Here is a 15,841-nt window from a genome sequence, read left to right on the forward strand (position 1 = left end):
GCATGTTTATGTATTTTGGTTCCATCACATGCGATACAAGAAGAAATTCTTACAATCTCATCAGCAGATACACAAAACCATTGACAACGTCATGCGTTTCTACACCATTACACAAAAGGTTTTATAGAATCTGCTATCCCTTCCAACGACTATGCTGGGGAACCGTGCAGGTAGCAAAAGGCATCTTAGGTCCCCTCGGTCCCAAGTATGGTGGCTTAACTTGCTGGCGATGTGAGGCCCGTTTTTTTTATAATGTATTGTTGAATCATGAATCTTTTAACTGTTCTCAACAAGTTTTACTTTTAAACGGTGATAATCTAGTAATTATACATGGTTTTATTTGTCTACATTTAAGTGAGTGAGTGAGTGAGTGAGTAAGGTTTTACGCCGCCTTTAGCAATATGCCAGCAATATCACGGCGGGGGACACCAGAAATGGGCTTCACACATTGTACCCATGTCGGGAATCGAACCCGGGTCTTCGGCGTGACGAGCGAACGCTTTAACCACTAGGCTACCCGACTGCCCCTCTATATTTAAGTATTATTAATGTTCTTGTCACGATATGGCTGAAATATTGCCGATGTAACGTTAAATATTGACGCACTCACTCACTCACTCCAACGACTATAATTCTCAAGATGCTGCTGCTGTTCGAACGTTCGCTCGTCAATCCGATGTCATCGCTTGAATTCCCACATTGTTGCAATCTGTGAAGGTAATTGCTCCTCCCCGCCGTCATATAAGAATTGACTTAAATATTATTTTGCTTTTATGGTGGTATAAACGCAAAAACCGTGCAGACAAAGGTAATGAATAAATAGTATATACGTAAAATATAATAACTTCACATACTGCTTATTTAATTATTTAGACATTAATCATCACGCTCATTGAACATGTGTGGAATTACCGAACTTGAATTTGCTAAGCTTTACAGCTATTCAGATTTGTTCTTAACAAAACATTTAGACAATAACCGTGCGGGAGAATGCCGTTGTCAGTTCTGCTTTGGGAGCATGGGGACTTTTGATTTCCAAGTACTCGTATAAGCTGTTTGGTGGCACGAGGTAGTACATTTACCAAACTATATTCTCCACAATATGTAGGGGATCTTGAAATATAAATAGTATGATCGGTCATCGGAAAATCGATCAGCTTTGAAAAATGTTAGCCGGAGATAAAACGGTTTCGGAACCAAAATTTAACGCCCCCAAACACTCGGATGATTGCATGTGGACCATGCATTTTCTCTGTGCACGTAGGTAGGGATCATTCTTGATGTGGACATTAAGTGAAAGGTCACCTAACTCCTTTTGAGCCATTAGTACAATTGATTGTAATTATCGACAGTAACTGTTAAGCTCTCTATTTTTGCATTATGTAGTATTTGTGATCAGCTTTGGAATTTTGATGAACGCCTCAAGGCTATTGGTTTGCTTCAAACTGGGTAGCCAAGATGTTCGATGTGTATGAGTCTGTGATTTTCAGACTTTGGAAGAGGTCTCTGAAAACACAAAATGTTTAATGATTGCCCCCGCACAGGGCTCCCTAGGTCAGCAACAGAAATCCAGGCTAGATAAATCAGAAACCAGGCTTTAAGGAATCAAACTCCAACACGTAATAACACCATGTTCACTTGCGCCAAGCCACTGGAGTTCAAGTTCCTGACCAAACGATTAGAAATCGTGTTCTACCACCGTTAACCCGTTGACATATTCTAGCCAGACACCGATGGTGTTGAGAACGTAGAAACTGGAGGAATAGTCTGTGGTCTCGTGTGATGTTTTCAGATGAGTCTAGATTAACTGTGGACTCTCTATAAAGGCGTGTACGTGCCTGTGTGGAGGCATCATAATGAACGTCACGCGGACGTTAACGTAAGGAAACATGACATATTATGGTGTGTGTTTAATGATGTGGGGAGGGATCAGTATAACTGCCAGAACGTCTCCGCATAGTGTCCACGCAAGGGTACTACCGAAACAACATACTGGCACCAATAGTTGTGCCGTTTGCGCCCAAGCTGGTCCATGCTTTGTCTTTCAAAACGATAACGTACAAGACCATCGTGCACGTATTGAAACTGACCAATCCCAGCAACACGGAATGAAGTGGCGAGTCACGTTACATCATAAGTGTACATGTACATTGCCCAAAGTGCCCCGCGGTTGCACCTATAAGAATTGAGTGGGTGTGTGAGTATGGTTTTACGCCGCTTTAGCAATATTCCAGCAATATCACGGCGGGGTACACCAGAAATGGGCTTCACACATTGTACCCATGTCGGGAATCGAACCCGGGTCTTCAGCGTGACGAGGGAACGCTTTAACCACTAGGCTACCCCACCTTCCCCAAACCCCCTATAAGAATTGAGACTTGGGGATACACTTACTTACCATTAGAGGAAAGAGTATGTTTAAGGAGTACTGTTGAAGATGAATGTCACTTTTGATTACTCTGTCCCCTGTACAATGCAATACGATGTGCCCTTGTTGCCAAATGTCAAGAAATATGTGCAGATTTTGACACTTTAAATTATGTTAAAAAAGTGTCATAAATTTTGTCTTGCCCAGAATTGTGTTGTATATCTGCCAAAACGTGCAATCTATTACTCGAAAGGAGAAACCTGATGTTATACCATGGTGGCTAGGTTTGTTTTATTATTGTTGGGTTATTAATATTATTGTGATCACCCATTTTGGTGCGAATATCACATGTTTATTTTAATGTAAATAATAGTCTCTCATAACCCTGAACGGGTGGCTCATTAATGTTTTAATAATCCATATGTTTTAGCACTGTATGTTTATATGAGGTGAGACGTTAACAATAAATCTGCATCAGTTTGGACTCTTTTAAGCTTGGGGCAAAGTTTCACATGACTGGGCGTTATCAGAGCGACCCATTCATGACAACGTTTGTCTGGTTGAACATTTTAAATCAAATTCCAACGTTTAATTACTATGTAGCCATGACGTGTATATGTAAAACACACTCAATCAGTGGAAAGTAAATTGCAGTTCTTGAAGATCCGTGTTAGAACCAGCAACACGTGCTTGTCGTAAGAGGCGACTAAAGGGATCGGGTGGTCATGCTCGCTTACTTGGTTTATGCATATCATCATATCCAGACTTGATTATTTACAGACCGCCATCATATGGCTGGCATATGCGACGTTAATGGAACGTAAAAGCAATAGAAGCGTTGATGAGATAACATGTTTCGCCGTAAATTAGATTAGAAAACATATATTTTTATCCTACCCTGGGTTTCAACTTCATGAATCTAAGAACGACACGTTATTATATTTGTTGCAAATTCCATACATGCTGCATAAACAACAAACATAAGTATGATAACAACTATGACATTGTCACTAAATCACAGGACCCGTGAAGATCGGGCGTGGAATAGATCTTCAGTAACCCATGCTTGCCGTGACAGGCCACTATGCTTGTCGTAAAAGGCGACTAACGTGATCGGGTGGTCAAGGCTCGCTGACTTGGTTGATGCATGTCATCATGTCCAGACTTGATTATTTAAAGACCGCCATCATATGGCTGGCATATGCGACGTTAAACAACAAACACACAAACCATCCACAGAAAATAATCAGTGTTGTCTGTGCCATGAATAAGAACCCCCTTTAGATTTTAAACGGTCTAACAGAAATTGAAGACGTTAAAAAATGGTACTTATTGTTACCCTGCCAGGCGCTCTGCATTAATGTGATTACTGTATCTGAGTGGGGTATACGTGCTAAACTACGACATGGTACCTCAATCAGTGGGCTAGCACTACAAAACCGGTATTAGTCCAGACTAGTACAAGCAGCCACACGCACCACATATCACACACACACATATATACGTGTATATATATATATATATACACACACTCCATAATCCATTTTCAAACAGGCACTTGAAGCGTGCTTATCCCGTCCCTGACAATGGACTATCACATACATTGTTGTAATTGTAAGTGTCCATTAAGATGAAGAAGAAATCTACTTTCTTGTGTGAGACTTGAAAGATAAAAGACTTCCTGCTGGCAAACAAAATCGGAACAATATGTTAAATATATTTTTAAGCATCCTGACGTATAAGCGACGTATAAGAATACCGTTATGTAAGCGTGCACGGCTGTTAGACTCCCACGATCTTTGTCACATACGGTAGTTGACAACCGGTTCCCAAGGAGTGAGGCTTCCGCCAGAAATAGCCTAATTCCTTTGACATTATACACATAAGCTGTTCTGAGGAAACACTGGAGACACGCTGTCCATTGCTTGCTGAGCGGTTACCTTGGCGATCACTTCTAGCGACCCCTTTGTAAGAAGTACGGTGACGCTGATTGCTGCTTAGCTTTGTTTGGGCTGCGGACATTTGGTACCATTGCTCAAAACGTCGATATTTTGTGATATTCATACTTGTATCTCACTACAAAACAAGATGTAGAGTCCTATCAAAATATAAGGACACGTGCAGAGGCCTGTACGCACGCACTGTATACTGTTTCAGATCGCATGTTTAATTAAATAAAGTGATACATGTTGGTCTTTGCGATAAAGTAGTTTTTTAACATATAGAAAGGAGAGTGAGTGAGTTATAACTTAACGCCGCATCAGCATTATTTCAACAATATAGCGACATATAATGAAAGGCAAAATTTCTGTGGCCATGTTCCTTTCAACCATATTGTGTTTTTGGGAAGCATATGACAGACAAGAAAAGGATGGTTTTTTAAATATGTTTTGATGACAAAAGTTCAAATGATTTTTTAACAATCATGTTTATTTTCTGTACACAAGTTACTGTTTATTTCCATTCCTATTTGAAATGTTCAGCAGTTTGAAAGGGAGAACAAATGAGGTGTGACTTTTATGTTTATTCCCAATACGCGTCAATAAACATCTCTCCCGTTATGTCTTGGCAATTAATGTTTTTTGTACAAAGTTGGATCATCAGCTTGTGAAGCTGTATTGCTAATATAATCATATGTGCTTAATGCTAATTTGCGTCGCACGACCAGCGGCAATCTTTTTTTTTGGAAATCAGTATTTGGAAATATTTTTATGCACACATAATTCCATGGGGAATCCGGGGCAGATTAAATCCACGGTAACCAAATGGCACTGCTACACGCTGACTAAAATGAGGATCAGGTGTCATGAATTTGTCTCATCATGTCTCGTTACTTGGCCCATACTCGAGCATCGATAGGCCGCCGTGATATGGCTGGAAGACTGCAGGCTGCAGCGTACAATAACATTCACTCATTATACATGTGTTTGATTACTCGGAGATGCATAATGCTGCTGCTGCTGCTGCTGCTGCTGCTGCTGCTGATGATGATGATGATGATGATGATGATGATGATGATGATTATACAGATTTAAATGTAAACAAAAGCGGGAAAGGGTTTTTGGGGGTGAGTTAAGCTCATCATCAGCTCAGGGCCCTTGCCCCCTCTACACGCAGCCCAGACAGCGAAGGGGACTTCTCCCAGGAAGCGCTGCCTAGTCAAAACCACCCAGAACATTTCGGAGAATATGATCAAGACTCCCCAACACTGTATACTTCTCAATATCTGCATTACCCTGATTGTCAGAAGGGCTGTATTCCTGGCAGCAAACCCGGGTACTCTCCCAATGTCAGCACCGAGAACAATGGGGGAGTCGGACAATTTTGAACTTGGGATTTAATTGTGACATTTCGAAAGTAAGGTCAGCATATTTCCCATGTTTTTCCTGAACGCTGTCCATCACATTAGTGTCAAAAGGGACAAAATGTTCAATGATATCAATGATTTCATTGGATTTATTAAAAAGGACAAGATTAGGTTTGTTGGACTGGATAGGTCCGAGGCTGTATACGGGCCTATTCCAAAGAATTTTGTATTTATCATTTTCCATGACTCCCTCAGCATATTCTGGGTCGTACCATGGATGGTCCGGCGAAATAAGTGAGTGAGGGAGTTTGGTTTAACGCCGCTTTTAACAGTATTCCAGTTATATCGCGGCGTGTCAGCTTAATGTGGGAGGAAAGCCCGAAGTGATGCAGGTCTCAGACGTTTACCACTTCGGTGAAACCCACGAGCACGGGTATGGTGCTGACAAACCTAGAAACATAATCGGGTCGAACCGGGATTCGAACCCACAATCATAGGTTTCTGGCGTGCCCAAGGGACGCAACTCTGCACAGCGAATCGCGGCGCCTTAGACGACTGGGCCACCCGTGCCCCCTCCGGCGAAATAAAAGGACCGAGCAACTCCATCTTGTTAACAAAGCGCACACAGAGGTATAACCCGTTTATGTTTAGAACAGTTAAACTTTCCATGCTCAAATTTGCGCAAACGACTTTTTACAACAAGGTTTGTTCCTTTCCGTAACGCAACATTGATTTCTTCCCTAGTACATCCCCTGGGGCCTAACTCTCGCGAAAAGAAAACACAAAAATGTTTACTTAATACTTAGTTTTCTTCCTCCATGCATCCTGTTTCCAGCCATGGTAACATCTATAAACCGTCTTAACAGACAACGAAGGTTGGTTTATATTATACGAGGAATATAAACATCCTCAGAACCTTACTGTAAATTGAAATTGGAATAATTGTAAATATCATGATTTCACATCTCTGATGTAGTTTAATTATGGTTTGCTTCAAATAAACAAATATGATTTTAAATATGTTGAATTTTATTTTTAACATACCAACATGTTGCGATTGAAATGAACATAGTCTATACAAGAATATCGATCAGATGATTATTAGCCTCTGGGGTCTGATCAGAAGTATTTTTTTAACTCAATTCTTTCTAATTGTTGCCAGATCGCCACGCGCTGCGTGTTAATTACTGTCACACATCAGAACCTTTTGATATTACCAAACCAATTTCCGAATTGTTGTACCGTTAGTGTACCATACAATCATGTATTGAAGCCGTGCTTGGCATTGAATTGTGCTGATAAGAAACGTGTTATGTATTGTAGGATCAGAATTGCAAATTTCAGGGGTTCGATTTTCCCTAATATTGGTATTGTTTGTGATTGAAGACTTATGTTACCATACAGAAAGTTCCTGACGTTTCATTGATTCCATACATGGATAGTAAAAACGCCCCTTTTCCCAAATGGGGTATAAATATCCATGTGTTATACAATACAGATAAATTGACATGTGTGTGATAAAATATAGATATACACACGACAGCTGTCAATTCTGCACAGCCCGTTGGGATCCGGGTACCAATATAGGACCACATCAAGCTATGTTTGTACGAGTCTACTTAATAGATCGGTTGGTCAGGCTGGGTTGATAGTCTCCCATTTGTGTGGATCAACGCTCATGATGTCATTTCCTGGATTGTCTGGTCTAAATTATTTTCAGATCACCTGCTCAGAATGCGGCGTTAAACAACAAACAAACGTGCACCCTTACTGTTTCTCTCACATTCCGATTTGATAATTTAGAAAAGAAGGTGATGTGAATGTTGTTTTTCAAGAGACATCTGTCTGTTATCAATGTTATCTATTATTTGCCCTGTTATCACTTTTTTGTGATCTGCTGTCCAAACCTGCTAAGAACAGCCATCCTTCCTCCTCGTAGAGTCGAATAACAATGAAAAAGTTTCCAGTTTCCAAAATTCTGTCAAAGGATATTGACGCCGGCACACACAAGCATTACGCATGTCGTCTAAAGAGTCACTCAGAGTAGACTCTTTTTTTCATTTTACAGTTACGATTCTATATTCAGAGGTTCAGGACTTCCTCATTGATAACATCTATGTAAAATTTGGGGGTAAGAGTATTAGGCAAGGAGTAGGCATCTCCATGGACACCAATTGTGCTCCCCTTCTTGCGGTCAAAACAAAGTAATTTAACTTACCATCAAACAGCCATTTCCCTTCCACTGATTTACCCACATGAACTAGAAATAAAGGAGACAGCCTCATCTGTTTCATATTGAGATCTATGCATAAAGATTCAGAATGACAAATCACTCTCCACAAGACTGTACGACAAGAGGGATGACTCCGCTACCTGGCGACTGTCAGCTCCCACAAGACCCTCGAGTACGGGTTCCTGGGGAGCAACAGCACAATGTCTCGTATTGTAGCAGAAACCTGACAATGCCGAGGTAATCATCATCTGTTCCTCGACCTCCCCTCCTCATGTTCCGGGAGCCCGGGTGGCCCAGTCGTCTTGGGCCCTACAATTCGCTGTGCAGTTGCGTCCCTTGATCAAATCGGCCAGTCTTTCGTGCATGTTGTCCCCATGTTGCCTGTGTGACTGATTTCTGTACTGGAAATCAACTGTCAGATGCCGGTGTGCCATGTAGCTGCGAAAACCAATAAAACGTGCCACAATTCGGCCCAACTCCTGTTGAGGTTTAGTCGTGCTGACATCGTGATAAACTCGTACAGATCGTGTTAATGTCGTAGTAAGCTCGTAACTAACTCGTACGCAACACGTACGAAGCTAATCTATATCGTGCCAACATTTATATGATTCCATAGTGGCATCGCACTGACATCGTACTAAACTCGTGCAATACTCGTAGTTACTTCGTGATGTGCTCGTGCTACTGTGTTTCATTCACATACACGAGTTATTATGCTACCATCACACCAAAGTAGTTCAATCCCGTTCTTCCCCGTTCTAAACAAAATACTAGAACGGGCTGTGATCACGGTAGAACGCGTAGTTTGGCATAAAATACGATGCTAGTTCGTTCATAAGCAGTCCTCAATACGTCTATCTCGTTCTTATCTCGTTCTTAGCCAGTCTGCAGTCCGTTTGTATCCAGATCAGATCGTGTAAAAGTGCCCGTTCACCTCATCCCGACAACGTTTCGAAGCAGTTCGAGCACGTCCGTAGCCGTTCTGAACCCGTTCTTAACCAGTTCAACCTCGTTCTACCCCGTTCACAGTACGTCCAAGCCAGTTCTAACTAATTCTTAACCCGACCAACTCGTTCGCAGTACGTCCACATCTCGTCCCAAGTGCGTGTGTATTCGCGTCCTGGCCCGTCCTGGCCCGACTCCTATGGATACCGAGCGCGTTGTAGCCAGTCTTCATTCATGTACAGGGCTCCGAGCTGTACACATCATGCCTCCAAAGAGAAGTCATCCCGGTCGGTGTGCACACGTACTGAAATTTATGTCGGACTGCACCACGTCGTAACACGTCCCTAGTAGGTTCGAAGTACGGCAATTCCGTTCGTAATACGTCTTTCTCGTTTTGAGTACGTTGTCAATCCGACTAATTGCAGAACGGGATGGACGGGATAACATTTTGAGCAGACTCAAAGTTCTAGAGCACCCTCCCCGTCCCAGCCCGTCCATGAAGTTCGTAAAAAGACTGTCAATAGTTGCTACAACGTCCACTACGTTCATACACAGTTGGAGCCCGTTCGACAATTTTTTTACGAACGTATTGAGAACTAGTTTGGTGTGATGGGGGTATTATATCCAGTACGATATTTCACACATCGCGATATATCGCGGTCAACAGTGCGAAAGTCGGCGGATAGCAAAATACACCCGATAGAAGGGTTTCAGGTATAATTGGTTTCCTTACTAAGGAGGCTGCACTATATAATATTATATATATGAATATCATCACTGTTCAGATTAATATAAGGGTCAGCCTCCTGACAACAGATGCGTTATACTTATATCACCCCAAGTCCATATTCGCCTCTCGTGTTTTCGTTGTACTTCGCTGTTTTGCCAATTGTCCTCATCCGCGAAATCTGCGTCGTTTCCTTGGCCGTCAACCTCAATAGTGCCAATTGATACCTAATCAATCCCTCTGATAGTATTATGAAAGGCTCTGGTGAAGCATAACGGACAGGCAAGCCCTACAACAATAACGATTATATTGATTTCAAATCAGTGTGCGTGAAAAATAGCATTCTTTTGGTATTTAGATATTTACGTTTTGCTGCATTAGATCACGTGTGGCGTTATGGCGATAGCTGTACGTGGCGTCGACGTACCGTCCAGTGAAGCTTGGTTCATAATAGATCCTTGTAGAAACATTGCCCGCACGGAGAGCTTTGTGTTTATTCACAGAGGAAGGTAACCGTGGCGACATAAGAAGCATAAAGTGGATGGTGTAATGGTTTTTCATTTGACAAATGTGTTGATGGATGATTGCATTTTTTAGACTGTTATGTGATGTATTGATATTATTGTTGTCATGGAGTAGAAGGTTAGAGTGCTTGCTGCATGGATAGGTTTTTATAGAATACTATATTCGTAAGATATATACTCTATACACTCTCCCCCCAAAATGCACAGGTGTTTTTCTTTATATTTTTCTGCATATTTCGCCTGAAATCTTCGATAAAGTTCCTTGCTTTACAAATGTTTGTTCCTAGTGTTTTCTGATTGGGTAACATCGCCCAAATTGATTGACATTTAAAACGGATTTTTTGAAAATATCACGCACTAAACGTGGATTAAAATCGACCTTCCTTGAAAGTATCAAAATCAGAAATGACAGCCTACGCACCTCCTTGAGCTCAGTTTTCATACCTGTCATTTGCTGTGTTTGTAGGTCCTTTTATGAACATAAAACTGTTGGAAAGATTACTTTATTTTATTTCCTCGCTATGTAGCATTCGTGACCAACTCGTGTTATTCCGGGACAAGCCGAATAGCGACTCGTGCCCCTCTCTTGGCCATTTTTGCGACCGGATTCCGTCTTAGCGCAAACGGGCATACCTAAAACAATTGTCAACTCGTTGCGTAAAGGTTCACATATTATTTCCCCATGTATAATATATATTTTAGATGCAATTTAAAGCACATTGGGACGTGCGGAATTATACAGAATGATTGAACACATTTAACTGTGTCTTGGGTATATTTTTAGATGCAAGACATATGTAAAATCAAAAATTATTTCTGAGGGATTCTTTGACGAAGAACTTAAAATCATACGCGCATTCTGATTGGTTTGTCGTATTTTCGCACATAACATTCATCGATAGGGGGACGAAAAGGTTACGGAAAGGGGCGAGTGGTAACGAATGGCTATGTAGGACACGTGACTGCATTACGTAACGTTATGGCACTGAACGTATAATGATCAGACACTCTCTAAACAAACATCACATAGACTGTAGGGTAGCTTCCCTTTGATTAAGGACGCTTATTCTAACGGGCGGACCAGTGGGTTGAAAATTTGTCTTTTTGCCTACATGGTAGTTACGCCACTGTCTAAACAACATGTTTGAGTTGGCCATATGTTGCATGTTGTCACAGTCCGCCTGACTGATCACTTAAAACATGTGGCGTAATATATTATTGCGCATCAGGTACCGTGTGTGAGAGATGAGAGTACCATGTTCGACGATAGACTTCAAGAATGACATTATAAGATATACAGATTATTACACTTGTGTGTTTTGGGACGCTACATATCCTGTAATGGAAAGAATAAACATTGTCATTAGCGACCCTTGTAAAAGTAAATTGTTGATGCAACACTTTCAGTATATTGACAAGTTAACATTAAATAAAATTCATCATGACAAGAAATAAAACAGGCCTGTCAATCGGTTTTCGGGTCAAAATATAAATTCCACCCCCAACCCCACCCCACCCCCACCCCCACCCCACCCCACCCCACCCACAGATTGTCCATACCTTGTGAACTGTTGTAGGTCTCTAATTGATATTACAAAAAACAAACATTCCCCAGAACGTGTTAAGAACACAAATATAAATGCGAAGAATTTGAATTTATAGTGATTGACAAAAATATTTCGACAGCCTATAGGGTACATCTTCAGTTTGCAAACTACAACGAAGAAAAAAGAAACTATTTTTTTTACTGTGAGTATAAATTTGTTTTATTAACTTGTTTTTTTACCAACAATCAATGTTATACAACTGGCAGTACATGCTGCACCTCTTCTCCTTTTTACACAACAACACATCAATCATATTTACTACAATACCATTGATACCATTGGTGTAGTATTGACACTGACTTGTCCCTGGCTTTTATTCACCATGGCAACTGAACCACTTTCTGTGGAAGCGTATTCGTGCCACATTCTAAAAAATATCATCTACAAAGATGATACTTTCATAACGTGGATGATATTTTTATAAGAATTGTGCAACTCACATCTACGTATATAATAAATATCATTAAAATCAGATCTAAGTTCTCGCTGCCGCAAAACAAAGATCTGAGGAATTCCCAGTACGGGTAACGTCAGTGCGACCTTTAGCGAACTCTGACCGACCAATGGAACGAGTAACAAGAAGTCGACATCAGCCAATTAGACAGCAGCTTTCTCGAGCTTTACGGCACTTGTTTCAACCTGGCGACTTCCATTTAAGACTACGCTTGCAAAATATGTTGACACAGTTATCGATTAAAATTTTGAAAACTGAACAAAAGAACAATCCAGAATGTCTAATTTATGGTTACGATTGTATGGCAGTGCTTCCCACGTACTGTGCAACCCCTCTTCCGTTAAAATGTTTATCCCACGGAAGCGAGAGATAGACGATAATTTTGACGGAATCAGTCGTTGGGAATACCCCGTGTTGACGTTTTCGAGGTTGCAGTATCAGAACTCATTCCGACTGTCACTTTCATGATCTGGTAAGCGACGCTTTGATTGGTCGGATGAAAGGTCGTTCTGACGTGACCCGACTTTGCTTCGCGATAGCGAGAACTGAGATCTGATTTTAATGAGATTGCGTATGTAATTTTGTAATCTACGAAGAAGAAAGTATCATCTACTACCGAACAATACTGATACTTACCCAGTAACAATACGTAGATGATTTTCTATTTTAGAATATGGCACTAATACACTTCCATAACTTTCGGTGTCTTCAGAAGAAATAAATGAAAAGCGTCACACTTTTCTGACCCTATTGTCCCAGAATATCCACGATCGGTATATGACACAGTGATCGGACAATGCCAACACAAAGTGTGTTTTATTTGAGCAGAAATGCGATGACCGCTCACTCTATGACCATTAAGGCAACGACCATAACATTCGATTACATGTTAATCGATGATTACCCATCGAATGGGTTCTTTGGGTATTAAATTAACGATCAATATTTTAGAACTCATGTTCTATTGAACATTAACCCTACGGCGAAAATGTATTGTGGACGATATCAAATATAAGTTATGCTTAATTGTTTACCCTTTGATTTTCTATTACTGAAAAACAATAAGTTGTATTCTTGCCTCCGATTTTTGTTTGTTTGTTTGTTTGTTAGTTAACGCTGCACCCCTGCTGTAAGTAATCGAGTCTGGATCATATAATTCAGTGATTGACTTCATGAGCATCGCTCTACTCAATTGGGATATGATGAGATGTTTGAACCAATTCACTGAGACTGACCACCCGATCCCGTTAGTTCCCTCTTTGCTCAGTGCCCCCCGCCCCCCCCCCCCCCCCATATCACACACACACCACACAAACACACACACACACACCACACAAACACAGTCGCCATATAAATGCAATACCCATGAAAGCGACGTTACTTTCAAAATCAGATTCAATGGATTCGATCAACTATTGTAATTCCAAGAGCAATTTACAGCCTCGAAAACATTCAGCCTTTGTCATGCAAAACGAAAAAAAAAAATATCAATAAACCCTTACGTTAAGTAAGTAGTCCCGTTCACGGCGATGTATGTTTCACTCATTGCTGCAATGTACACATGTTAATATCAAGTTTCAACGCTGACGTGGACCTGTCGTTCTTGCTGATGTGAGAAATCGATCAGTGAGCATTGCGGGTAAGGGTAGCCATCTTGACGAGACCTACAGTCGCCCATGGCTAGGAGCAGTGTGGTTGGAGTATTTGAGCAAGACACCATCAGGTAAACGGACAGTAGTTACATAATACATTTGTACATTTTACACGTGCAGACTGATGCAAAGAATTGTTACATTTTTTTCTCCAGCGGCACGAACGTATTATCACGAGCATTTACTTAAACGAGGTCACATGCATCCTATTTAATGAAGAATGAAAACAGGTTTTGATTTATTTCAGCAAATATGAAATACTTTCTCAAAATGAAACGTAATAGCAATAGATGCGTTGATGAGATAACACATTTCGCTGTAAATTAGATTAGAAAACATATATTTTTATCCTACGCTGGGTTTATTTTTTTAACGTCATGGATCTAAGAACCACACATTATTATATTTGTTGCAAATTCCATACATGCTGCATAAACCGCTAAGTATGATAACAACTATGACAATGTCACTAAATCACAGGACCCGTGAAGATCGGGGGTGGAATAGATCTTCAGCAACCCATGCTTGCCGTAAGAGGCGACTATGCTTGTCGTATTAGGCGACTAACGGGATCGGGTGGTCAGGCTCGCTGACTTGGTTGATGCATGTCATCGATCCCAATTGTGTGGATCGATGCTCATGATATCAATCACTGGATTATCTGGTCCAGACTCGATTATTTATAGACCGCCGTCATATAGCTGGAGTATTGCTGAGTGTGGCGTTAAACAACAAACAAAAGAAACAAAACAAAATCACAGTCATGTAAAAGACGCGATTACTGAAAATTGAAATTAACATAAAGACCTGTACGCATATTACAATCAGTAGAATGTCCATTATTAAAAAAAACATAGTTTGAGTAACCTCCCTGATAAGCAGCATTTCATATTCGCACTTATAACAGCTCACTTACTCACGAAGGCAATTAGTTAATGGTCAGGCGTCAATGTGATGGATGACCCGTGAAGATCAGGGTAAGAACAGGTCTTCAGTAACCCATGCTTGCCGTAAAAGGCGACTATGCTTGTCGTAAGATTCGACTAAGGGGATCGAGTGGTCAGGCTCGCTGACTTGGTTGGTGCATGTCATCGTATTCCAAATGTGTGGATCGATGCTCATGATATCAATCACTGGATTGTCTGGTCCAGACTCGATTATTTTCAGACCGCCCTCATATAGCAGGAGTATTGCTGATTGTTTCGTTAAACAAAAAAACACCACCACCAAAACAAACAAAATAATGTGATGGACAATAAAACGACGAAAGCGTTAGGTTTCATGGCTCTTGCCTTTGGTATCCATATTTCACAACTTTTGAGATACAATCGAAGTTAAAGAGTTGGCACTAATTAATTAGTGTACAAAATAGTCTCGTCATCCTTTCAGATATATCGATAAAAGAACCTCAAAAAAATAGTTGGAAAACAAGTATTGTTGCTCTTCCGCTTCCTTAGCCATTGCTAAACGCCACTCATAATACGATATGGATCAATTTGAACATCATTTGTTCGCATCTTCTTTATATATGCATGCGAAACGTAATCAGGATAATTGCACAGTCCGTGTGTTTTAATGTAAAATGACAAAACGATACTAGTACTTGCGACCCTAAAACTTTCGAAGTAACAAACGTCTGTAAACCGGGCAAAAGGAAAGTACATGTATACACTTGAAAATTGGATTTGACCAAACAAATACAAACGTTATCAAATCGCTACAAGGTTGAAAACAGTTGCCGAAACACTGCAAACGAAAGGTTTAAAAACAATATGATACCCGTATCAAATACATCACCATTGAATAACCATTTCTTCTTTGTTTCATTTTAGCCATCATAAAACACTGGCGTCTACTTTCTTTTGCCCGGCAGTAAATAATGTCATATATACATGTATAGGTCAGACACACTGTCATTCATTTGGGGCACTGGTGGTCCAGTCGTATAATGCACAGTTATCAAGCGTATTACATCTATTTGTATACATTCTGAGTTTAATCACCAATGGCCACACATCTTACCT

General features: G+C 40.7%; 1 protein-coding gene across 1 annotated transcript in view; it reads left to right on the plus strand.

Moving 5' to 3' along the window:
• The first annotated feature begins 13,769 nt into the window (after window positions 1-13,769).
• Window positions 13,770-15,841, plus strand: part of LOC125380999 — a 76,455-nt gene continuing 74,383 nt past the window's right edge. The window contains exon 1 of the mRNA XM_048396882.1: window positions 13,770-13,888. Coding sequence (XP_048252839.1) covers window positions 13,842-13,888 — 47 coding nt within the window. The 5' untranslated portion in view covers window positions 13,770-13,841. The remainder of the gene's footprint in view (window positions 13,889-15,841) is intronic.

Source organism: Haliotis rufescens, unplaced genomic scaffold, assembly GCF_023055435.1.
Source record: "Haliotis rufescens isolate VD_foot unplaced genomic scaffold, xgHalRufe1.0.p SCAF_16, whole genome shotgun sequence".
NCBI lineage: Eukaryota > Metazoa > Mollusca > Gastropoda > Lepetellida > Haliotidae > Haliotis > Haliotis rufescens.